This window comes from Acanthaster planci, linkage group LG20, assembly GCF_054643075.1.
Source record: "Acanthaster planci isolate LZ-2023a linkage group LG20, COTS_SCS, whole genome shotgun sequence".
NCBI classification, from domain to species: Eukaryota; Metazoa; Echinodermata; class Asteroidea; order Valvatida; family Acanthasteridae; genus Acanthaster; species Acanthaster planci.
In genome coordinates, this window is record NC_141796.1 from 10894253 (window position 1) to 10920340 (window position 26088).

Below are 26088 nucleotides of genomic sequence, written 5' to 3' on the forward strand. Positions count from 1 at the left end.
AATTCATTTTGTTGCAAGTCAAAACTTCGCCAACGGCAGCAACGTAAGGATGCGGGCAATAATTTCTTGGCCATAGCTTGGCCTGAAGTTAATTCTAAGTAGAATATCTGCTATAATCCCGAGGATAATGGGGCATTGAAAACAAACCTCCATGCACGAAGGCGTTAAAATTCACCACATTCCTTCTCGAAAAGGCGCCTCCTGCGCATGCCTGTTCTCATAGCACATCGTCATTTCAAGTTAACATCCATGCCGCAATAAGCCCCAGAGCCTCTTTCCGTACTGGACATACCAAACCAGTATCGGCAGTCAACGATCATGGGGGTACTGACGGGCCGGGGGAGACGGCACGCCACGGTAGCTCTTATCTTCGTATTCAAGTTTGCCTTTATTTTGGTGGATTCTGGGTTTGGTTGGGAGGTAAGTCACGTACGTTTTTCTGTGCAAAATAAAACTAAATCAAGGAAGGGGGAAGGGACGATGTGGTCTACATACTCAGAAAAAAAATAGTCATTATTTGGCAAGCAGGTGTGACAAGTACATTCATCGGTCAGTTATGTCAGTGGTGCATTTTGCCAGTGGTTATGTGAGGAAAACAGCCCCAGGAAGACTTTTTCCGTATCAAATTCATCATATGAGGCCACAAAAATTGAGATGACCAAGGAAGGACTGGTGCAGAAATGTTCCATCACACCACTTGGGTGTGGCAACCTGCGGAGGATATTTATAAATGTAGTTCTTTTCGTGAGTAGATAGACCATCAGTATGCGACAAATATCCAAAGGGATTCTCTGAAAGCTTCCTTCTCATATTTGATTTTAAAAACTGAAAACGGGGCAAATTTTGGAAGTAAGAAATTTACTGTTATCCTATTACTTTTATCTTCAACAGGTCGCGCCATTGACGAAGCGCCTGTTTACGCCGAACCACCGTGTATCTTGGGACGTGCAATGGGGAGAATGTAGCAGGAGTTGCGGCCAAGGTAGCTTCCAAAAGTTGACTTGATATCCATTACTAAAATTTTAAATCAATGAAGAAATTTAGGCCAACCACTCACAACTAAAAGATATTACAGCGCTGTTAAAGGTCAATGACCTCCTATTTGTGCTGCCGTGGATGTTTTGTTTTCACGGCGTTCCATACTTGTTTACTACAGTCTTAATCCCAGCATTGCAATAGATGGTACGCGCATGATTTTGACCTTCGCACCAGACTACACGGCGGTCGAGTGTTGAAGTTCACAGTTAGTAACGATTGGTTGCCATCGCATAAAGACAGATCTAGCGCTGTATTTGAATCGAAAGCCAGGAAACTTCTCGTTTCTTCTATTGTTTCTTCTTTTCGTTGAAGGCGAGGTGAAAGCTCGTGCTGTGTGCTTGTCTGAAACAACCAACCATGAGTTGGGCTACGCTGCCTGCCACGGAATTCCCAAACCAGTTGTGCCGGAGAGAAGAACTTGTGAGGGCAACTGTGCTTCGGTCGCACCATCACGATCAGGTATGGAACTGATTCTTTACAATCAGGCGTGCCATGGTCATATTGGTTGTTACCAAATCCTCTTCTCTGAAAAACTTCAAATTCGTGAACTTGTGAAGTTATTCATAATCACCTCCAACGTTGTTGCTTTGAACCTTTGTCATTGTGTTTGTTGTGAACAATTTCAGTATGGTTAAGCTTAGGCCTAGGCCTACATGTAGATCGAAATTCTAAACTGTGGTGCTGGTGGCTTCCGGAAATCGGGCAAAATGAATGAAAAGGGTGTTTCCCGATCTACAGTAAGTTTCACTTGGCTATGGTGGGGCAATTTTTTACACAAACCTCAGAGAAAAACCCACAATAACATGTCAGGTTTTCTCTATCTTCTGATAAATCAATCCTTACAGACAAGAAGTCCCTCCCCCCCGAAAATTATTTTTGGGGTGCATTTTGAAAGAGTTCATTGCGCATTACGGGAAAATAAATCTGAAAAGCAGGTCAATACAGAGTATCATTGAAACGTTAAGCACTTTGTCTGGCATCACCAAATATGTTCCCTTCCTGTCAAGGTATCAAGTTGACACTGCCCAATTCAGTGTAGACCTAATGCACATTCACGGGGCACCATCATGACCATAGGATCAACACAAAGTGTACATGCAGGCCTAATTCAACTTAACTGTATAAAAAAGGCATTTTCTGGGCTTCTGGGATAAGGGTATGTGTACAATAGTTTTGTCATGTAGAGCAATTATGAATACATTGAAGATAAATTGTTAATAGCTTCATAGATGAAGATTGAAAATAACGAGAAAAGGTTAAAAAACGTGCACTCATAGAAACATTTGTTTACTGCTAGTCGAGGAAGATCACCTTGAGAAACGCCAAGATGTCAACAACGCAACATCCCCAGGCTTTGCTCCAGTGCACTGTGACCGAGTCATCCAATCAGAGACTGGCGAGGTGTCCTCCCCTGATTGGCCAATGAAATCTGTCCATTTCCTACAGTGTCAGATAACATTAATGCTCCCTCAAGACAAGAGACCAAGGCTAAGATTTGATGTCTTTGTCCTGGAAGGTAGCGCTGAATGTTCAGAAGGCAACTATGTTGAGGTTAGCGTAAAAGAAGTCTCCACCTGTTTGTATGTAAAATTCAGAGCCTAATTTTAACCAAAGGTTATTCCTTCCAATGATTATTTTTGGAGAACGCTTTTTCAGTGTGACAGGCCCTCGTCATGTCAGTTAATTTGTGATGCTGAGGATAGTCGGAATTTAAAAGCTGTATAGCAACCATGCAGACATGCGCTTCATACATTTCTAAGATTTGTGGCATAAATCCAGTTGGGTCATGTGCTGTTGAGTCAGTCATTATTGATGTTTACAATGTACATGTACCTTGGACAAACAGGAAGTCTTATGTTATCGAGCATTATAGGCATGCAACTTTGCCTTCATTTTTCACCTCGCACTCATGCAACTGAAAATGGAAATACAAATTCGTGTAAAGATTTGAATTTCCTTGTTTTTTGTCAAAGTCCAAGTTAGTTGCATGCCTGGTATTGGGATCAATCTCTGTCTCGTCTTGTCTAGATAATCGATTTAGTGACCAATCGCTCCGAGGTCATCTGCGGCAGTCACAATACCTTCACGTGGACAGCAGACTCCAATCAGGTCCAGGTCAGGTTTAGCGCAGAGTCAAGCAACGTCTTCCATCGATTCCATGCAACCTATAGAGCTATCCTGAAGGCACCTGTCACAGGTATGAGAATATTGTCTAAGCTAAGACATGCGTTCTTGAATCTCAGTCTTACAGTTTCTTAAATCTCGCAGTGTTCTGTGCGCTGGTTATTTTCTCCAGTCCACACCATTTTTTTTCAGCATGTTCATCTGTTTTCGATGGACCAATGGGAATGTACGTCTCTGACGTTCATTTACTTGCCTCTCAGCCAGCATCCTGTGAAGTGCTCTTTCATGCTTCGCCAGATGACAGGGTAGTCTTGTCCTTTGCCTTGTTCACGGTGCTTTGCTCCAAACCTGTGCTGGTAAGCCGCATTTATGGGATCACCTGCTCTAATTAGGAATAACTTGCAAATGCTATGTTGCAATTGATTTATCAATATTTTTATATTAACCACGCCCCACATAGAACCTTATGGAATGCTGTACATGTACATCGAGGTTTGTCTCTGATTTTGTGTGTCCCACTTTCATGCCATATTAGACCATAATTATTTCACAAGCTGTGTTGACACAGTTCTACATGGTCAGCTCTGTACACCTGCCCAAAAGAGTTCTTTTTGAACAGAGAAAAAAGTGTGAGGTTACCTGTGTCTAGTCACCATTGTTTTGAATATATTTCCCACTGTAGATCAAATGCATCAACACTGGTGCTGAGAAGACCATCTGTGGCGATTATGAGCCGTTCTCTTGGTCATCCTCTGGCAACGAAGCGGTGTTGACCTACGAGCTGCCGACCAGTACCGAGCAAGAAAATTGGGAGTTTGAAGTGGAGTATGAACCTCTTAAGGCTAGGCCCCCCGAAGCTGCAGACAGTGGTGAGATGGTTCTCCCATGTCACTTCAAAATCCTCGTCATCAGAAAGGCTGTCTCTTTGGTTCCCTCAAGGGGGATTTCAAAATTAAAGGCCAGTCACTTGGAGTATCTAATTTTCTTGTTCCAGCAAAGAAATATGTCATTTGAAATTACGTTATTTAGTTTTTCAAGTAGACCTTCAGACTGATTTTAATTGGACCTTTATCCTTGGTCAGATTGCAGCCAGATCATCTATGACTCAGTAGAGGGAGTCATCACATCTCCAGCTCACCCAGAGTCCTATCATGACAACGCCTACTGCCGTACCCTCATCATGGCCGACCCAGGGCAGATCATTACCCTGGCCTTTCAGGAGTTCATGGTGGAGCCCTCAAACAAACAGAATGGAGAGCCAATGGAAAACTGTCAATTTGACCATGTGATGGTGAGGCAATTTGCTGTGTTTGATGCACAGAACTGAAAAATTAATTTTCAAAATGTTAGCTTTAAATGATGGGCTGTGAAAAAAAAGAGTTAACTGGAAGGTCAGGACCATTTAAACCTGCCTAACCCTGCCAGACACAGCAATCAATCACAGCAATCAACAGCAGCCGAACAAACTGGACGTGTTGAGACAATGGGAGCTAGTCCCACTAAACCATGCAACTGTTAGATCTTGTGGTGACTGGCAACCACAGACTCCCGGGCTCTTTGGCCTTGGGGAGAGTTGACCTGTTTGATCTTGTTACACTAAGCCACTTTAACAATGATGCAGTTTGACGCATGTGGCAAAGTTTCTAGCCAAAGTTGGCTGGGGGTTAAGGTTACCAATTTTGATTTTGCCAGACCTCAGGACAGGTGGATGTGTGGCCAGATGTGACTGATTGGCATTGGTTTCTAATGTGCTGATACGTTTGAGATCGGTAGCGTTATTCTCACAAGGCAACGATGGTTTCCATACAATTAGGTTGTAGACGTTACCACGGACCGAGCGGATGTCTTTTGTGGGATGCGACAGCCGTTTGCTTGGACCTCGGATAGCAATGAGATTCTCGTTGTGTTCGTGAGCGATAACTCGGAGGCATACACTGGCTATAAGGCTCAGTACACCGTTCACCTCAAACATCCTGAGCCAGGTATAACTCTAATCATGTTTTGATTTGATAACGCACTTACAATATCACTAAAGCCATGACAAATGCAAGAATATCAATATGCTGATATAAAGGGAAGGATTGGGATGGGTTGTTTCATTAAGACTTGGGACCATTGTCAGGAGTGTTTGATGAATTCTAAATTTTTGGATTTAATTATTTAATCCACTTTTTATCCGTGGTTGTTGGCATAATTCCTATCTCTAACGTCCATCATCACTTTGTTTGCTGTACAGCCTTGAGGATATGTAGCAGACTTCAGAGTTCTTCATCTTCGATCCTCCAATTATAATATATTTTGTAATTCGTGGAGTGTGAAGATTTCAATTCTCAAAGGCAACATCTCCTTCACAGATTGTCTGGTAGTTACCGACAGTGAGAATACTGCAGGGGAAATCACCACTGGTCTCTATCCCCAGCCGTATCCTAGCAACAGTGAGTGCTACCTGACCGTACATCAGGACCTGGATACCTACGTCATCTTTGAGATTGTCACCTTTGACCTGGAGGAGTCTGATGAATGTGAAAAGGATTATCTGCAGGTGAGACAGAGCCTAATCCGTTTGGTTGTGGTTTAAGGCTTAGCATTTGCACCAATTGTTTCCACTCCTTTGAGTTGCAGGAAAAAAGTACCTCCGATCCATACATGTCCCTACAATTCCATCACAATTCCTCCACAGATATTCCAGTCCCAAGCTATTCAAATGAACGAGAGGTTCCGTACGAGAGGTTGTCATGCTGTTAAGCTCAATCAACCTAAAATACGCCCAATGCCAAATAAAGCATATGGCGATCATGCATTTTCCGTCTATGCCCACTTGCTATGGAATCGGCTTTCTGCCTATCTTAGGAACATCAGTGAAGTGTCGATTTTTAAAGTGCAGTTGAAAACGTTCCTTTTAAAAATTTTTTTTAAATTAATCCCATTTTTGAAAGCATTTTATAATTAATGTGTTTTTCTTGTAAAGCGTTTTGAGATATTTTATGGAAAATGCTATATTAAGAAAAAATTATTATTCTTAAACGAACTGTGCTTAAAGCATGCTCTATTTTAATCACAGGTTTGCCCTTAAATCGTTATTTATATGACGATGTTATTTATATGAGTTTATTCAAACTTAACTTACAAAAAGTTTAGTGACATACTATACTTCTGGTCGTGCCAGGTTTTTATGATCAGATTGTTTACAATCAAATTTGCTCTTTGTTGTAGTTGACCGACCTGACAACCAGACGGATGGATCGTTTCTGTGGCAACCTGCATCCTTTCACCTGGACGTCTGATAGTAACGAAGTGCAAGTAGCATTCAGAAGCGATGACATCATCCAAGGAGGTGGATTCCATCTCTTTTCTTTGGCATCCCAGCTCCCGCCAAAGAACATCCCAGAAAGAGGTAATTGTTTTTAGACCCTTTAACTAGTGCTTTCCCTCCTTTTCGTACCCAAAAGACAAAATGAGCCATTGTTTGTTCTTTTTGTCTGCTTTGTTTGTTCTTATAGAATGTCCCAGTGTACCTTATCCAAAGATTGGTCTGTGATCGTGTTAAGCGTCATCAGCTGAATTGCATTTTTGGCCGATTGCTGTGCACAATTGGTCGATCTTGTATGAGATCTCTTATTGCCCTGCCTTTTCTTGAAGCGGTCTTTTACAACCATGCATGAGAAAGAAAAGGTGATCAGCTGATAGCGGAATTACTAACAAATCACGCAATCAGATCGATCAAAAGATTGAATGATCACACAAATTGACCAATTGCACCCAACAATTCCACTTTTATTACAACTAATTTCCAGACTGGAGTTTAATACATGTACCCTGTCTGTTAAAATCACGTCAACTGGAAATTCAGTGTCCTTGTCTATGTCTTTTTTCTATCCAGACTGCAGACAGCATCTGACAAGGGGTCGAGAGTACATTCGACTCCCCCTGACTTTGGGTAATCCACCGCTTGGCGATGTTTACTGCTATATATTGATCACTGTTGATCCAGCTCAACGAATCATCTTAAACATGGACACCTTTGCTATTGAGCCTCCACCTCTTGGTTTTGAGCCTGACTTTGTGGAGGTAAGTGACGTTTTCTTGTACTTTTTTAACTGAGCCATGTGGTATCAAGCTTGGATTAGTAGAATTTCAGGAGTTATGGAGTTATATGGAGTTAGTAAGGGAGTTGTTCTTATATGAAGCAGAATTCTGTGAATTCATAGGAAACGGTTTCAAAATCTCATACTTGAGAACACCCTTCAGAAGAATAATTAGAAGAATTGTGAATACTAGAAACTTTTGCTTGGAACAGTTAGTTGTGAAAATGAGTTTCGTAATATTTGGATGCCATTTGCCCTGGTCTTAGGGAATAGTTTTTGAGCAGTTGTTGGATATAAGTGTTACAATGAAATGATAAGAACAGGTTTTATATAGTGCTTTTAACTAAAATCAAAGCACTCTCCGGAATTGTTACCTGACAGTTAAATTGTTAATTGGGAAAGGATTTGACAGCAAAAAGACTAAGACAGTCAGACGATCAGAAAGAAATGAGAGCCCTCCAATTACCTTGTAGTGCTTTGTATATCAACTGTCAACTGTTATTTTGTTGTTTGCTGGATAGATTCGTGATGTGTTTCTAGAAGGTGATGGTCGCATTGAGAGGCTTGAGGGACAGCTTCCATCTTTCACTTGGACAAGTAGTCGTAATGAGCTGGTGATCGTCGCTACACAGCAGAGCAGCGATATTGCTTCGGTGAGACTTCATGGTACATACCACGCTGCACAGAGACCCATACAAGGTTAGCACTGTAACTGTAAACCAAACCATGCACAGCCCCTAAAGAAATACTCAATACAGTCCTTTGTAGTTTTGACGACAAAAGAATTTGACAGCCAAAAGAATTGACAGGCAAAATGATTTGACAGGCAAAAGATTTTGACGGCCAAAGTATCCAATGATCAGATTTGGAGACTCAAAATTGTTATTTTTCCTTAGTACATGTATGTGTCAAACTACAACATTGGTATTTTGTCTAAAAATGTCGCGCTGTGGTGCTTGTTTATACATGTACATGTAGGTACAGATTTATGCACAAAGGTCTCAAAGTGCTGCGTAATTATTACCCCTGTTCGCTGGGCCATTAAATCAGTTTCTGCAACAGCTTAAACTCAGTACAGTAAGGTCTGATCGTCACAAATGTACAAATGGTGTTTTGCCTTTCTAGTTCTGCACATTCCAATACCAAGGAAACAGGAACATGGTTATAGCAGGAGATACAATTTTGATCTTCACGAACATTTTTAACCGCATGCATATAAACTATGCACTGTCGGTATGACAAAATGGCGTACAGACAGCTAGTGTTATGCAATCTTTGATGTAGGTTGCAGTTTACATGTTTTATATGGTAGGATATAAATTATCAATCTTCATTGATGAATTGACGGTATTCCCCAGGCTAATTTTAACTTAAGCCGTACGTATGGGTAGCTCATAATTAGCCCCGCCCATAACCAAGCAATACAGGCAGTACCCAAACGGTATGATATTGGAAAGTATGGTCAGTGCAAAACCAAATGCTCGTTTGAGTTGGTCACCAGTTGCGAGGTAACCAATGTAGAAGGTGATCCGAGCAAAGACAAAGAGACAGATGAGGATGGGGACCAGCTTGAGGTAGTGTGAATCCAGGTAGGTGCTTAGGATGAGCATGAGGGGTACGTGCAATGCCGTTTGCTCCAGGGTGTTTTGGAGGGCACGCTGTTTCAGACGAATGAGCTCTTCGGCGTATGGTGTGGTTGTCACTGCACCAGCTTTATCGATGTTGCTGAATCGAGTATTGGCGACAAGCTGAGTAAAAATCAATAAAGAACTTATAAACTGCCGTGGTCTTGAAAACAGATATGGTTCTTATGGATTTGGCCACTGATTGCAGATTGGTGTACATGTACGTGTAATCATCAATCTGTGATCATCTCTTAAATTCGTTAAGGACAGAGGGTACATATAAAAATTGTTCTAATTTGTTGGAAAAAAACAAATCCTTTTTTTTCACTGGATCCATATGATTTGATGTCACAAAACTGTGTCTCCCAAAAACTTACCTGGATTCCAATGAAAATTGGTATGATAGACAGCACCAGCCAACGCAGTGTGAAGGTCAGTCGGTCAAGTAAGCCAGGGTTTACTGGGACCACAATAGGGACGTAAACCCATGCAATGTAGGTCACTGAGATACCAAAACAGAGGCTGATAGCAACATGCTTCTTGACGAAAAACTGGAGGCCTTCCTTAGTCTTGATTGCCATGGTAACAACTGGGTTTTTTTTATGAGTTATGAAACCTGGAAGCACAATATTGCAGTATTAGACAGCAAGAGAATGTCATAGTGATGGAATAATCGTTATTGATTGTTTATTCTAAAACTACATTTTGGTAATTCTATACAAAATTTGACAAGGTCTACGTAGAAATCAATGAAATCTGTTCAACGCTCAGTCAGCGTGCTACATGTAACTGAAGTTTTCTTTACTGTGATTTCATGTGCAATTTTTAGAGTGTCTCCACTCCGAAAAAAAGAAACGGTCCCAGAACTACGGTCGGGTACATGAAACTAATGCATGCCATAAACACTGCATGGTCTTGTGTCCATATGAAGCAAGATAGGAGATGGAGAAACCCCCCCCTGCTTTGTGTTGGTCATTGTTTCACTGGAATCTGAGGAATTCTCTTCAGACATCGAGGGGGGGATGTGTTAGGTAACAATGGTCTGGAGTGTGTACATGTATAGGGATTGGACATGTTGGGGGGACCCCTCGGTCTCATTTCCTGCTGGATATACTTGTGTCAGTTGAAATTTCCAAATTTGCTTTTCCCAGCTGCATGGCAACATGAACATGTGCATGTTTGTGTCCCAAATAAGCCTTTTGCGAGTTAAATTACAATAAAATCTGGTACACCAAGTGATTTGATTGCACATTAAAATAACGATTTGAATTCTCCATACTAAAGACAATGTTGCTACCGGTATACCTCGTGATTTGGGGCAAGCTTTTGCATAGCAACCTTCATCGCTGGAATAGACTGGTTCCTTTGTGCCCTTCTTATCCTTGGACATCAGTGTATTGTTGCAAGGCGTCTCTTATGCAAATAAGCAAAAGTTTGCCCCGAATCACGCGGTATAGCAACAGTGTCTTAAGTATGGAGAATTCAAATCGTTATGTTCATGTGAATTTAAAGAACTCGGTGTACCAAATTTTATTGAAAGGTAACTCGCCCAAGGCTTATTAAACTACATTAGCTGTCTACATGCACATGTGCCAGTACGTACATGGCATACATGCAACTGTATAAACGCTTACATGTTGAAAGAGCACTCACTAGCTAGGGTGCTTACCTTAATGGTACGAAATTGGTAGCATTAGAACTCAGTGCTCCTGGGACACCTGACTGTCACTGTCTCCAACTTCTAGTGGACTTTAGCATGTACAGGTACCCTACATGTATACTCAAGTAACAAAGCGTGCTGTTTGCCACTGCTGTGTACAATTATGCTTATCCTCTGGGCAGGATTGTCAAAGAATGCTTGACCCCAAACCAGAGACAAAGCCTCTACCTGCAGGCCTGTGAGGGAACATTGATAGCCTGGCTGTACCAGGGACTTTCAAAAGAAATTAAAATAACAGAGGCATGGAACAGAAAAGTTCAAGTACGTGCCAAAATAGCAAATTTCATTTCTGCACACACCCTGGGGGTGTTATTGGAACATGTAGCTCAACCCTAACAGCACTTAATCCTGAAAAACCTAATTTTTAAGTAGCCCAAGGGAGTGAGGGTTAAACACAGGAAGTTTGAAGAACATAAAATTTTGACACAGAACATGTGCACATGTAGGTGTGTTTTCTTCTACTAGTCCTCGAAACTAGAGTTTAAGGTGCGTTGAATCCCTTCCCTTTTTGACCCTGTCAAGAAAGAACATAGCCAGTGTTTCATTTTTTGACATACTAAGAGCCAAAGTATTTAAATGGAAGGGTTTGACAAGCAACAGATGTGATGACCATATTTGACGGTCAAAGAATCTTGGAAAATTTTGACGGTCAAGTTACTTGTATAGAGGGCCTGCCTGGAGCGCCCTCCCAGAGCACAAGTTTGGTTATTTAGATTTAATGACAATGACTATACAAAAGGTTTACTCGAGCCTATCCTAGAAGAAAGAAATGCCCTCTAATGTGACGTCATACGCAGGGCGTCTGTATTTGACCTCTAAAAGCTTGCTGTCCCAACTGTGACAATGCTGGTCTGACTTTTCTTATTACAAAAGAAATTGTTCTCTTCATGTGTGGAAGGCATGGTTGATGCTTAGAATTTAAAAACTGATATTTGTTTTATTTACTGCAAAACTAAAAGCATCATAAAAAATAGGCCTACTTCTAAAGAAATATTTGAATTGTTTGAAAGATGTTGACATCATTTTTGGGTTTATTTATTGTAACAAAATACACAATGGCTGTTGCTTTTGTTTTTAAAAGTGACAAATTACAGCGTGGGTACACCATCTTAAGACAAGTTGAAGCTAAAAAAATAAGGAATGCACACTGTGATGCAAGTCATTTGTGCATTTTGGTTTCAAAATTAGCATTTTTGGAGCCATATTAAGCCTTTATTAAGGTGTCATAAAATGCATAGTTTCTGGCAACCAGCATTTGATTTGATATCATCTTGTACAGGTAGGATTGACAACTTGTCTTCAAGCATACCAGTATCAGGGATGAGATTTATCAGCATTTTTCCTGATTTCCTAATTTTTGGATTGAAGGATTTTCAAACAATGTCTTTGAAAATCCTGAATTTCCCGTTAGTGTTTTACATATAAAAGTTGATATAGAATACAAGAAATGGATGCAAGGGGTACCTTCAGGAAAACGTTTGTCATAGAGCCTACACTGCTGTGGGGCCACTGCTTATTATTTCATGGATATTTCGTTTTTCTCTTGTCTCACCTGGCAAAGGTTTCTTATAGTGACATGTCGACAGATCAGTAAGGAACACAATTGTACAGCTACGGCCAGAAGCACTGGCAGTGTTATGTAATACATGTACATGCATATTTGTCACACTCTTCTTTTATTGAGAGTCTGGGTGTAAATGCATATGAACGCCACTGGCAATCAACCAATCCTTGGCTTTCATTCCGTCACAAACTTTCCGGTCATGGCCAATCCTAGGGCCGTGTCCGAAACGGGCTTCCAGAGCTACAGCTAAGTCTATTGTCTACGCGTCTCCACGCATTTCCAATGGAGGGAAGACCAAGACCTACACGTAGCTCTAGACTAGAGATTCGGATGCAGCCTAAGCCTCAGATAGCCCATAATTAGCCCCACCAATAATCAATCGATAGACACAGTAGACCAGTGGGATCATACTGGAAAAGAAGGTCAGTGCAAAACCATATGCACGGTTGAATTGGTCACCAGTGAATACGTAACCAATGTAGTAAATGATCCGGCCAAAGACAAATAGACAGATGATGATGGGGACCAGTTTTAGGTAGGGCAAATCCAGATATGTACTGAAGATGAGCATGATGGGTACATGGAGTGCGGTTTGCTCCAAGGTGTTCTGGAGAGCACGCTGTCTCAGACGAACAAGCTCTTCAGCATATGGTGTGGTTGTCACAACCCCAGCTTTATCGATGTTGTCAAATCGTACATTTCCGACAAGCTAAATGGAAAAAAAAGATAGAGAATGAAGCCTCTTTGTGATCTGTACAAAATTGTTAACACACTCAAAAGAAGAACTTGCTCTGATTATCTCTCCTTATTGGTCACAGAATTAAGCCCTTTTGGTCACCATTCTGTAAGCATACAATGTACATGTACCAGTGCTAAAGTTGTTGAATAATAGCCGGTGTCAGTCAAAATGTTGTTACGCATCATTATACATTTTTTTTAACACCGTACCATTTTGCCCACTCCTGGATTGTGGGACATCACTTTGATTTCTTTTACACCCCTGAGGATTCTTTGCCTAATTAGGGTAGATTTCCAGGAGAGAGGCACCTGGAGGTGCACAAGTTTTGCTAGGGGAGAACCGAAAGCTGACAAAGTACAGCTGGTACCTAGGTTGTGTACATTTCAAAGTTTTAAATGGGAGGGGCCATCTGGATGGGTACGGACATCAGTAAGTCTAAGTCAAGTCACAAGTCAATTTGGTCCAAGCACAAGCAAGTCAGTGAAGTCAAAAGACTTTTTGTCCATGTACAGGGTTGTGCTATGTATGATTTCAAGACACAGCCTTGTCTTGGTTCCAAGACTTTCCACAGTTATTCCGTGATCCGCAACACGAACCACACAGGAATATATATTTGTTTGACCACCTGCGGCAACAGACTATGGTAATAGTGGTAGGATATGCATAATTCATATCACTTGAGTTATGATTTGCAGATAACCTTCAGCCTGTCATGCTTTACATTTACGAAAGATGTTTTCGAACTGAAACATCAGCTAACATCGTGTTCAACATTTTTTAAAGACGGTTTGAGTTAAGCGCTCACAAATACTTCAATAGTCTGGGGCATACAGTAGCTAAGAACTTGCGATAAGTGCAGATAACCGAAACATTTGAGCCATTTTCAATATTTGCCGTGTCGGACATAGTATGGTCATGATGTATGATGTCTCCGCTCGCTTTATACTGTGAAGCTGGCAGACGGTACTTCTTCAATTTTCTAAAGATCACAGAGGCTTAAATCTTGAAATTTACAGGATGAATGCTCCACAAATATATGATTACGGGTGGTTGTTGTAAAAATAATCAATTAACGTGTCTTGAAGGCATGTTACAACCATCTAAACGTGGTATTTGATGTGGAAATTTTCAGCCTGCAACGTTGGGATGCTATTTTATTTTCAGTTCTAGGTTGAGTGGCGTCATGAATTGATATATTCAATATAAGGCTCAAATGGAGCTTGAAGTTGGGGGAAAAACAATGAAAAATGTAAGCACTGCTGAACAAATGTGCAAGACTACCGGGTACAACAGCCAAGTGAAGTCATAAGCCGAATAAAGTCTTCAGATGATTATCTTAAGAACACAAGGTGCAAGTTGAGAGGCTGAGTTTAAAACTGTAATGGATTCGATCGAATAGTTTTCTGACATGCGGTGGTTACAAGTCATAATGTGCAAGTCCATGTTAGGTCACAGGTCAAAAACTGATAGTTACAAGTCAAGTACTGATAGTTACAAGTCAAGTCACAAGTCACAACTCGAGTCCAAGTCAAGTGACTCGAGTCGACTACTCTGCAAGTTGGTGCATGTGCCCGTCACCACCACCCCGCCCTCATAGAACTTAAAAGAGGGAACATTGCGCATGTACCTTAAGGTTGGATTCAGTGTGTCATGCATCTACAGGGTGTGAAATGTATGTCTTTTCTGGTGTTTAACCAAAAAACTTACCTGGATTCCAATGATAATTGGTAGAACTGAGAGTACCAGCCAACGCAGCGTGAAAATCAATCGGTCGAGTAGGCCAGGGTTTACTGGGACCACAATAGGGATGTAAGCCCATGCAATGTAGGTCATTGAGATACCAAAGCACAGGCAGATTGCGGCACGTTTTCTGACCAAAAACTGGAGGTCTTCCTTGGTCTTAATCGCCATAGCAATTACTGTTTTTAAGAGTTTGAAACCTGGAAGTACATGTACATACAACAATTGCATAATCAGACAGCAAGAGAAAAATCATTTACAATAATCCTTATAGTTCTCTTTAAATTGTTTTAATCAGTTCTTTGCTACCAAAATTGGGGAAATCTTTGTGAAAATGAATAAAGCCTAGTAGTATGGTAGAAATTGTCATAATCTGTTTAAGGCTCAGTCAGCAATGCAGTTTACATTGCTGTGATTTAATTTGTCTTTTTCTAGTTTCTTTTTATTTTATTTTTAATTTTTTAGAGTGTCCCTTCCCCCCCAAGCAAGAAACAGGCCTGTGTGGCTAGAAATCTCTGACAATTCCTTTGTAAAGCAAACCATGCATACTGTACAGTCTTATGTTCAGTTGAAATTCCCAAATTTGCTGATTCGCAGTTGAATGGCTGAATATTTCCCAAGTTCCACTATTACATGTACATAATCATTAACAGTTTTAACATGCATAAATGCATGTGGAAAGAGCATTAGTGTAGCTTACCTTAATGGTTTAAAATTGATAGCATTAGAACTCAGTGCTCCTGGGACACCTGACTATTACTGTCTCCAACTTCTAGTGGACTTTAGCATGTACCGGTACCCTACATGTATACACAAGTAACAAAGTGTGCTGTTTGCCACTGCTGTGTACAATTATGCTTATCCTCTGGGCAGGATTGTCAATAAATACAAGACCTTAGACTAGAGACAAAGCCTCTACCTGCAGGTCAGTGAGGGAACCTTGACCCCCTGGCTGTACATGTACCTACCAGGGAATTTCAAAAGAAATTAAAATAACAGAGGCATGGAACAGAAAAGTTCAATCAAGTACATGCCAGAATAGCATACTTGACTAGAAATTTGCACACAACGCTGCAAATTTCATATCTTCACACACCCTGGGGGATTATAGGTACGTCAACCTTAACAGTCCTGAATCCTGAAAAGCCTAAATTTTGAGCATGTGTAGATGTACAATGTACATGTGTTTTCTTCTAGTCCTAGAAACTGGAGTTTAAAGAACATTGACTCCTCCTTTGACTCTCTCGAGAAAGAATGTAGCCAGACTTGCAATTTTTTACATAGTTTGTATTTAACAGCCAAAGTTTTTAAATGGGTGGGTTTGACAAGCAAAAGATGTGACAACCATGTTTGACGGCCAAAGAATCTGACTGTCAAACGTTTTTGACAGTCTACATGTACATGTAGTTACTTGTATAGAGGGCCTGCGTGGAGCACCCTCCCAGAGGACGTGTTTTGTTATTTAGATCAAATGACAGTCAATGTACGAAAGGTTTACTCAAGCCTGTCCAGGTAATTTTTTTTCCTAGGAAGGTGAGGGGTAATTGCAAGCTCGATCCGGTTAGTGGACACTTAGAAACTTTAAAGTGCTGAGGTAAATGCCCGGCTTTACTTTCCTATTTAAAAAACATCCTCCAACCAATTCCTCAACAAGAAAAAAAATTACTACAGTGTACCAGTACATGTAGACTCGAACTCTCGGCTTGTTGGTTAGGTATACGGCAACACTCTAACAGAGCTACCATGCCACTGAGTTGGCCAGAAAAGCTATGTTTTTGTGTCTTATTCTTAAAAGTTTGTGTACCCCATCTATGATAACTGCCTTTAACCTTCCTAGATGGAAAAATGCACGCGCGACGGTTAAGATAGGCCCACTTTATTGTAATTACCCCGAACCTTCCATGGAAAAAAAATTATGCAGCCTGTCCTAGAGGAAGAAAAAATGCCCTCAGGCTCTAACATGACGTCATACGCAGGGGGTCTGTATTTGACCACATTAAGCTTGAGGCACTTTGTCTTGGTAGTATTGAAATGTACATTTATGTACATACATGTAGAGTTGTCTTCACTGACAGTGGATGCTTGTGCAGATATCTTCAAGTGTCTAATGGATTAAAAATACTAAACTGTAATTTTTGGAATGGATTTTTCATGAAAACAAATTTTACAAAAAATGCTGTCTCCTCTGGTACCAAAACACTTGGAGAACAGATTATTTTTGTAATATTCCGCCTTAATTAAGATCAAACCTGCCTGTACATGTACATTAATTGGTTCACGACACCTGTATATGTACATCAATTTAACAGTTCTCACATCCATGCATTAGTCAAACTTCTCTTAAAGCAACAAAGTAAAATCACAAAAAATACACCAATGTAAGACCCGGGCTTGAGTGTATGATGTGGGCAGAGTTAATACTGTAAGACATTCAAGACATTTTGGGGACCAATTATGGGTGGACATTATGGGGATCGAAAACTTAATCGGGACTCATTTTTTCCCCACTGTGACAATGCCGGTCTGACTTTCCTATCCCAAAAGAAATTATTCTCTGCCCAGAATTTAAAACCAGGTATTTGCATTATTTACTGCACAACTAAAAGCATCATAAAGGCATAGGGGCCTACTTCTAAAGAAATATCTGAATTGTTCAAAAGATGTTGACAACATTTTGTGGATTTACCGGTACACTTTATTTTTTTTTATATAAAAATGGCTGTTGCTTTTTTTAAAATGAAAATTAAGCGTAGGTACACCATCTTAAGACAAGTTGAAGCTAAGAAAATAAGGAATGCACACTGTGATGCAAGTCATTTGTGCATATTAGTTTCAAAAAAGCATTTTGGGGGCCATATTAAGCCTTTATTAAGGTGTGGCAAAATGAATAATTTCTGGCGACCAGCAGTTGATTTGATTTCATTTTGTACAGGTAGGATTTACAACTTATCTTCAAGCGTATTAGGGCTGAAATTTATCAAGATTTGTCATAAGGATTTTCAGATTTAAGGACTTCCAAACGCCTTTCAATTTCTGGAAACTTCTGAGATTACCATTAATTTTTTACCTAAAACTTGATATAGAATACAAGAAATGGATGTGTAAGGCGGTGCCTTCAGGCAAGCAGTAATGCTAGTATGACAGTCCATACTCTGCTGTATGGCCATTAGACCCACTGCTTATCATATCGTGAATACATGTGCGCAGTCTTCCTCCAGTCTCGCCCCTGGCCATGTCTGGCCCAAAATACCGATGGCATTCAACTAATCTTTGGCATTCATACATGTACACATGTACATGTCTAACTTTGGACGTGACAAATTCTAAGCCCCAGATAGCCCGTAGTTAGCCCCGCCCATGACCAAGCGATAGAGACAGTAGACCAGTGGGATCATACTGGAAAAGAAGGTCAGTGCGAAACCATATCCACGGTTGAATTGGTCACCAGTGAATACGTAACCAATGTAGTAAATGATCCGGCCAAAGACAAATAGACAGATGATGATGGGGACCAGTTTTAGGTAGGGCAAATCCAGATATGTACTGAAGATGAGCATGATGGGTACATGGAGTGCGGTTTGCTCCAAGGTGTTCTGGAGAGCACGCTGTCTCAGACGAACAAGCTCTTCAGCATATGGTGTGGTTGTCACAACCCCAGCTTTATCGATGTTGTCAAATCGTACATTTCCGACAAGCTAAATGGAAAAAAAAGATAGAGAATGAAGCCTCTTTGTGATCTGTACAAAATTGTTAACACACTCAAAAGAAGAACTTGCTCTGATTATCTCTCCTTATTGGTCACGGAATTAAGCCCCTTTGGTTACTATTCTGTACGCATACCGATACTGACGTTGTTGTGAGTTAGCAGGAATCCTACAACAATGTAAAAAGTAAACTATTCATTAAACAATATGAAAGGAGCAGAAATCTATAACAGAGCAATTATTATTTTTCTCTTTAATCTTACTAAATTGTATGTTGCTGGAAATACGCCTAGATGGGAAGCTACCATTATTACAGTGATCATAATGTACAATTGTGTTTGTTATTGCAACTGATATATAGTTTGTTCCACAATCTGCCAGTCGGAACATCCTAATATTTGAATATTCTATCAAATTGAAAGTTGAATATTCAAATAGTGAATTATTTGACTCAGCCGTTTTCCATTTTTCATATACTGTTCCGTAATTTCTGCCCACTGGAGTGGAGTGCACTCCTGGATTGTGGGACATCACTTTGATTTCTTTTACACCCCTGAGGATTCTTTGCCTAATTAGGGTAGATTTCCAGGGAGAGAGGCACCTGGAGGTGCACAAGTTTTGTTAGGGGAGAACCGAAAGCTGACAAAGTACAGCTGGTACCTAGGTTGTGTACATTTCAAAGTTCCAAATGGGAGTGGGCACCTGGCTGGGTGGGTAGGGACATCAGCTTGGTGCACCTGCCCCTTCCCTCCTCCCCCCTCCTTGAAAGAGGAAACACTGCGCATGCACGGCCTTCAGGTTGGACTTGGTGTCAGCGGTGTGTCCAGCCTTTGGTGTCAGGGGGCGGGGGGAATTCAGAAGCAAATGCGACATTGGGCTTATTCAAAATGATGTTGGGGGAAAACAATCAAAAGCCTTTACAATCTTGGCATCCTTGCTTTTATTCATGGTCCATTTTCTGTGGGTTTCAGGTTTTTATCTAATAGTGAAAAACAAAAAGGGGGTGATATGCCCCAGACCGGTCCTCCCAGACATGTTACTGCTCAGTGTGTTTAATAGGCATCTGTAGGGTGGATGTCCTAGCTGATGCACCAGTCAACGTTCGCTTAACTGTTATACACCTATAGCCCATAAAACTTACCCTTATTCCAATGATAATTGGTATGACCGACAGTGCCAGCCAACGCAGTGTGAAGACCAGTCGGTCGACCAGACTGGGCTTCAGTGGAACCTGAATGGGGGCGTAGATCCATGCAATGTAAACGGCTGCGATGCCAGCGATGACAGTCAAGCTGATACGCTTTCTGGCCGCAGATTGCAGATCTTCCTTGGACTTGGTTGCCATAGTGATAACTGCCTCAACAAGTCACAAAATTTGCAAATACTAGTACCCAAACACCTTTAATGCACAAGCATACATGTACAGTGTATGTCATCAGTCTTTTTCTTTGTTGTTTTGATACAGCCGTTTCACAATAGTGCGCCACCAAGAGTTTGCAACATGTTGGGAATCACAGTGCGTGAAATTTGTCGACCCCGATGCGCGTTTGGAAATGGTCGACAAATTTCCCGCGTTATGATTGGCCAACATGTTGCAAACTCTTGGTGGCACACTATTGAGAATCGCCCGTGTTGGATCTTTCTTTAGCAAAATTGTACACTTTTTTTCATTTGTACTTTGAATTATAAATTTGTAGTGAATCTCTGCTATACAGAACACGGAGAGGGTCTAAATGTGTGCACAACGTGGCGCTTCAAATTAACACACATGTAGGTACATGTAGTGTACATGTACTTCTGCAGTGCATTCAACTCAAACAGGAACGGGTGATAAGTACCTACATGTATACAGCATAGGGTACTGCCATACCTGTACATGGATGTGCATGTACATGGAAATTTATCCTAGGTGTATTTATACCACTTGTACAAGCTGCAGTTTGTCAGCTTTAATTCTCTCCCGGCAAAAATGGTTCACCCCTCGGTGCCTCTTTTCCTGGAAATTTACCCTGGTCACACCAGACCTCAGGGGTGTAAAAGACAACAAGGTTCTGTCCCACAATCCAGGAGAAAATGTACACGTGTGGCCTACATGTACATACATGTACATTGTACTAGCTGCTGTCTGTCGCATGCAGAAACCTCCTTTTGCCTTTAACCCTAACCCCCTAGGGTGTATGTAAAATCATACTGAAATTGGAGGATTTGGGACTGTTACTGTTAGGGTTAACCCTAACCCCTTAGGGTGTATGTAAAATCCTATTGAAATTGGAGGATTTTGGACTGTTACTGTTAGGGTTAACCCTAACCCCTTAGGGTGTATGTAAAGTTCTATTGAAATTGGAGGATTAGGGACTGTTAGGGTTCCCGATTTCAATATGATTTTACATATTGATACAGTGCACACTATCCATGTACATTGTATCCTGTTAAGTATTGTAAATTTGAAAACAGTCTAGAGTCCTTTGTACCCAGTTCAGAGTCTCCTTATATTCAGGTCCGTTTCCCCGTTGCATGGCTGTGCACCACATTGTTGGCTTTATGAAGTCAGCAGTTATTGTACACGTACGTGTCACTTACACAGACCTATACAAACTTATAGGAAAACTTCATTTCTACATGTATACTTGTACATGTACTTACCTCTGTGCCTTCAAGTTGAGCACAAAAACTTGGAAAGAAATTTCGAGATGAATTAGTAAATTTGTGAATATCTTCTCAGTCAACAGAATACATGTACTCTGTATGTGCATGTAATGTCAGGGACTGCTTTAATCTGATTATAGTGTGTTTACATACAGACAGATGTTTGTTGTCCAGTGGTGTGCTGGTGAGTTCTTATATCAGTGGGATTTACTGAAGCATGCACAATGACCCCAACTCAACCAGACAATGCCTACATCATATGTGCGGGTCACGCAGGCCAAGGAGGAAACCTTGATCACAGCTTTGCCCTATAAGTACTGTGCAGTCACTGCGGTCCCAAATCTGCCACTGTGTATGCTACATCCCTAATTAAACATCTGAACATATATACACTGGAAAGGGAAAGAAACTTGTCACTTCTGTCAAAGGCCACGCATACAAAATCACTCCATAGAAATAAACAATTTTTGTACACAGGTATGCTGCAATACCCCCTTACTAATCACATGCCCAAAAGCAAGTGATTACCTTTATAACAAAGAAGAAATTGACATGCACAGGAACTTGGTTACTGAATCAAAAGTCACAGAATGTAACAGAATGAGCCTTAAGTTTTACGCAGAAATCAATGGCACAGGACGAAATAAAGAAGTCAGTAAGGATGGCATCCCTACACAGAAACCACTCATGCACATCATTTTGACAAAACAGGTGTTCACTTTGTCATTGGTTGTTTAAAATGTTGTCCATTCATGGGTCATTTTTGCTTGGGTGGAGAGTGCTTTTGTGTGTGACTTTTGATTCAGTAACCAAGTACTTTGCATCTCAATTTCTTCTTTGTTATAAAAATAATCACTTGCTTTGGGCCGGGCATGTGATCAGTAAGGAGTATTGCAGCATACCTGTGTACAAAAATTGTTTATTTCTATGTGCATGTACTCGTAACCCAACCAGCCTGAAACACAAATAACCTCTTTTTTAGACAGCCCATTGTCTGACACTGAATTTAAGCAATGTCTGTCACCAAAACATAAGACTGAGGTTTGGGTATTTCATTCTCTCTGTGGTCAGTTTCTTGCATTGTTTCTTTGCTGTAGTGCACCCAAAAATCTTGAATCTGCTGAGTTCAATTGACATTGTAAAACACACTCAAAGGGTCAGGTATATACTATAGGAGGTTTGTTGACAAATAAGACGCAGAAAAACCAAGTCTGGGGGTCGCGTATGTCATTTTACAGGTAGATGTAGTTTCGTTTCTTGGGGTTAAAAGAAGCAACTACATGTACAGATTGATACCAAGTCCAAAATGGTGTTATTTGTCTGCAAGTACTGTACATACAACGGTGTATTCTGAGAAATACTGAGTCATTTTGAAAAGTTTACTTAGTAATCAACTGTCCTGTAGCTACCAGTACATGTACATTTATTTTTCCAAAAAAGAAGGAATCTAAAACTTTTCTTAATATTTACCAGCTTCAGGCTGCATATATACATGTAGATGTGAATGATCACACACATCCATCCGGTGTTGTCCAGTTGTCCAGTTTCTACTCGTACAAAACTGGACGATAATTCATCCAGTTCCAATAATTGATTGCAAATTGCGCAAGCCGTATGGATAAGTGCAAATTTTATTTCAGAAATGAAATCTTTCTGTACAGGTAAGTTCCATACTTGAACTTACTAATAGAAAAGAAAAAAACAACTATGAACTTTTGAAAAAATGTTCAACATGTGTAAGCTTATTTGTGCTACATGCTGTAAATTGTTACCATAAATTGAATTCTGATTACACGCTTCCTGATTTTTCTGGACAAGGCTATTTTTAGTTCAGAGGTACCGGTACACGTAGCCCATAACTAGCCCCACTGGTAACCAAGTAATACAAACAGTACATTAGTGGAACCATGTTGGAAAAGGAGGTCATTATGAAACCAAACACACGGTTAAATTGATCACCAGTGAATACGTAACCAATGTAATACATGATCCGACCAGTGACAAACAAACAGATGATGATGGGGACCAGCTTGAGGTAGTATGAACTCAGGTAGGTGCTGAGGACCAGCATGATGGGAACATGGAGTGCGGTTTGCTCCAAGGTGTTCTGGAGAGCACGCTGTCTCAGACGAACAAGCTCTTCGGCGTATGGTGTGGTTGTCACAACCCCGGCTGTATCGATGTTGTTAAATCTAATCCGGCCAACAAGCTACAAGAAGATTTGATGAATTTAGAAATTATCTTTATCTTTGTAACTTGCTACAGTGAAGAACAGAGATCTACCGTGCGTCCAATTTCATTGTACATGTACATGTATGTACATGTATGTGTACCTACCCCGAATCAAAGTAATTGTTCATAACTTTTACAGTCCGTTACTTGGCAAACTTACCTGGATTCCAATAACGATAGGTAGAATAGACAATGCCAGCCAACGCAATGTGAAAATCAGTCTGCCAGCCACACCAGGCCGAGTTGGAACCTCAATTGGGATGTAGGCCCATGCAATGTAGGCCACCGAGATGGCAAAGGCAATGGTGACAATGCCGCGTTTTCTCAGCTCAAATTGGAGGTCTGCCTTGGTCTTGGTTGCCATAGTAATAAGTCTCTCCTTATCAAATCTGGAATACATCATTACATGTACAGGCAGTATTCAAGGAAGATCAACAACTGTCCTGTTTTTCAGCGTTAATATCAGATTATCAAAGTGCTGTTGTGTTTCTATTTTGTTTCTCAAGTGACCCCTGCCCCCCCCACCAGGAGTTGATACCTCAATGTACACCTTGTCTTTCCCTTAGGCTTGCATGTATTACTGTCCCTCAGAGTACGGGGAGGGGGAATGACTCCTGCTGTAAAGTAGTCCTTTATTGTTAATGAGCACATAAGAAGTCATCAGTAGCAGTACTCTCACCTGTCTGTCTTCAATTAGTACAGATCAGCTCAGTGTTGAATGCATGCTCTAGTCATGGCATAGCATTTACAGATGACTGCACATTCTCCTAACTCGTGGTCCCACTGAACCTTGAACATAAGAGTGTGCATTGTCAATTTCCAGTTATCCAAATAATCTGATTATGGGTATAATGCAGGTACCCTGGCTATTCATAGACCAAGTCCGCATATCATACAGGTCACTAGTAAAGAAACCCACTGCCAGTTGTCTCATACATCCTTAAAAGAAATGTCAAAATTCAAGCCTGTGAATCAGATATGCTCAATGCCAAGTTAATAATTTGTACACATTTAAAGGAACTTTCTTGTTTGGGAAAAAAGCTAGTTTCATTTATTAAATAAATCCTGCCATGTTTTATTTTATGCTTCTGCATTACACAGAAAGCGTATGTCTCTGGGAAATGAACTATTTATATCTATGGCACTCGGTGTATCCAGGGCTGGGGGGGGCCAGTTTGAATTTTTTTTGGGGGGGGCCAAAAAAGACTGTCCAATTGCTGTCACTCTCTGAAAGAATCCTCATTGCACCCAGAAAGGTAAATGAGCATTTCTAAAATAAGGCTGCTTCTGAATCCATTGTCTAGAGCTGTAGGTCTAGGTCTTCACTCCATTGAAAGAAACTGGAGACGCGCAGACCATAACAGCCTACATTGTTTGTCTCTTTGGGCCTTGTCCCAGTCCCCCTATATGCCACTGCAGAGCATACAGACACCATCATGGAAATGTATGCAATAGTTTTCTTGGATCTGGAATATTAGTCAACTTGTACTTTTTCTTAAAAGCTGTCTGCATTTTTTGCGTCATGATCACATCTCATGTCTGTTTCAGCACTGACAGAATTAAGATGCCTCCAAATCTGTCTTATACCCTGTGTTCTCTAGCATGTAGTGGGATGATACTTCAGGACAACGCTGTCATTCGCTGGCCCACTGATTTTTCTTCAGCCTCTTCAGACTGTGAGCTGACCATTCATACGCATCCCCTCAAACGGGTCATTTTCACCTTTGACAAGATGGAAGTACCAGGGACCAGTTGCCAAGAATTCTACGTTGAGGTAAACTTATATAGTCCATGTCTGTAATTTTTTTTATATATTGATTTTCCAAATGGTGCATGAATATTTCTATAGTTAATGCGCTGTTAATAAACATGTAGCTTAACTTAGTTGCATATTATTTTTTACTATTTTAATATTCTTAGATGGCCCGTTGAAAATCTGTTTTTAGATGACATGGTTACCATCAGTAAATAAAGCTGTTATTCCTTTTCTTATTATTATGAACCTGTTCAATTTTTAGACTTGCATCTGCAGAAATAATTCCACAGTGAATTCTTTCTCTTTTGTTCATGTAGTACTTCAAAAATTTCACACTTTGTCCAAACATGTTCATGTGCTTTGTTTTGACTTGAGGCTTTCAAGCCTTTAGAGAAGGATGCCAGATATCATGCATTTTAACGTGAAATGTTGAGCTGATTGGAAGCCTGAACAAGGCATGTTTTCAGCTGAGGACAGCAGCCTGCTAACTTGATGTCCCTTCATAAAGTCAGAATTCTGGCCAAACTCTTTTGAGCCAAGTGTTACCTTTGGAAGATTCCAAATAGAGGGGACAATGCAACATGCTTTTCCCCCATCATCACCATCAACGGTGCTTGTCTAAGTTTTGGTGCGCTTATAATCGTGCACTTTATTGTAGTTGAATTATGTTTATTTATATAACGGGTTTCGCCCTTACCCAACGTACATGTATGTACTGATAAACACTGTATGCTCAGTGCTTGTCCAAGAGCTTGGGAAAAAAGTCACATCTTGAATACATCTTGAATTATGTCTGTCCACAACAATTCATTTATCATTTGTTGCTTTGATTTTGTTTTTTTGAGCAGGTGCTTGACGTTGAGCCGGGTAGGACGCTGAGTTACTGCCAGACACAGAAACCATTCTCAGTCATTTCAACATCCAATGAAATGCGACTTCGTTTCCAATGGACCAATAGCGAGGCATCAGCTGCCAGACGACAGTTGGCTGGGGATAACGAGCCAGTCGTTGTGAAGCATTACGTGATGGACAGACCACTCCAAGCTGGTGAGAATGCTAGTTTAAAAAACAGCCTGGATCCTATTGAATTTTGACTTGACCTGAGGTCTGTTATT

General features: G+C 40.7%; 5 protein-coding genes across 9 annotated transcripts in view; 1 reads left to right on the plus strand and 4 right to left on the minus strand.

Moving 5' to 3' along the window:
• The first annotated feature begins 191 nt into the window (after window positions 1-191).
• The window catches only part of LOC110975029 (cubilin-like), a 38533-nt gene continuing 12636 nt past the window's right edge, over window positions 192-26088 (plus strand). For 2 of the 3 annotated variants that reach the window (XM_022227111.2, XM_022227112.2), the window contains exons 1-15: window positions 195-420; window positions 892-982; window positions 1351-1497; window positions 2336-2589; window positions 3067-3235; window positions 3355-3518; window positions 3845-4031; window positions 4245-4453; window positions 4976-5144; window positions 5517-5704; window positions 6376-6556; window positions 7043-7230; window positions 7769-7946; window positions 24819-24991; window positions 25822-26020. In XM_022227111.2, coding sequence (XP_022082803.2) covers window positions 319-420; window positions 892-982; window positions 1351-1497; window positions 2336-2589; window positions 3067-3235; window positions 3355-3518; window positions 3845-4031; window positions 4245-4453; window positions 4976-5144; window positions 5517-5704; window positions 6376-6556; window positions 7043-7230; window positions 7769-7946; window positions 24819-24991; window positions 25822-26020 — 2599 coding nt within the window. In that variant the 5' untranslated portion in view covers window positions 195-318. Of the gene's footprint in view, window positions 421-891; window positions 983-1350; window positions 1498-2335; window positions 2590-3066; window positions 3236-3354; window positions 3519-3844; window positions 4032-4244; window positions 4454-4975; window positions 5145-5516; window positions 5705-6375; window positions 6557-7042; window positions 7231-7768; window positions 7947-24818; window positions 24992-25821; window positions 26021-26088 lie in introns of all 3 variants that reach the window. The other variant, XM_087130174.1, reaches the window with a different exon arrangement.
• Window positions 6908-10717, minus strand: LOC147795932 (transmembrane protein 79-like). Its single transcript, XM_087130177.1, has 3 exons — window positions 10542-10717; window positions 9250-9488; window positions 6908-8995 (listed from the first exon to the last, which is right to left on the minus strand). Exons 2-3 carry the CDS (start codon window positions 9451-9453, stop codon window positions 8618-8620), a joined length of 582 nt encoding a protein of 193 aa, XP_086986303.1. The 5' UTR covers window positions 9454-9488; window positions 10542-10717; the 3' UTR covers window positions 6908-8617.
• Window positions 10849-15471, minus strand: LOC147795933 (transmembrane protein 79-like). Its single transcript, XM_087130180.1, has 3 exons — window positions 15336-15471; window positions 14603-14835; window positions 10849-12865 (listed from the first exon to the last, which is right to left on the minus strand). Exons 2-3 carry the CDS (start codon window positions 14804-14806, stop codon window positions 12494-12496), a joined length of 576 nt encoding a protein of 191 aa, XP_086986306.1. The 5' UTR covers window positions 14807-14835; window positions 15336-15471; the 3' UTR covers window positions 10849-12493.
• Window positions 14904-21363, minus strand: LOC110975032 (transmembrane protein 79-like). 3 transcript variants are annotated; one of them, XM_087130178.1, is made up of 3 exons: window positions 21139-21363; window positions 19481-19692; window positions 14904-18330 (listed from the first exon to the last, which is right to left on the minus strand). In XM_087130178.1, the coding sequence occupies exons 2-3, from the start codon at window positions 19682-19684 to the stop codon at window positions 17959-17961; spliced, it is 576 nt and encodes a 191-aa protein (XP_086986304.1). In that variant the 5' UTR covers window positions 19685-19692; window positions 21139-21363; the 3' UTR covers window positions 14904-17958. The 3 variants fall into 3 exon arrangements, with proteins under 3 accessions (XP_086986304.1, XP_022082808.1, XP_022082812.1); XM_022227116.2 differs by having other exon boundaries at window positions 20983-21356; XM_022227120.2 differs by lacking the exon at window positions 21139-21363 and adding an exon at window positions 20210-20465.
• On the minus strand, window positions 22599-24133 carry LOC110975030 (transmembrane protein 79-like). The gene is made up of 3 exons (XM_022227114.2): window positions 23897-24133; window positions 23378-23606; window positions 22599-23194 (listed from the first exon to the last, which is right to left on the minus strand). Exons 2-3 carry the CDS (start codon window positions 23579-23581, stop codon window positions 22811-22813), a joined length of 588 nt encoding a protein of 195 aa, XP_022082806.2. The 5' UTR covers window positions 23582-23606; window positions 23897-24133; the 3' UTR covers window positions 22599-22810.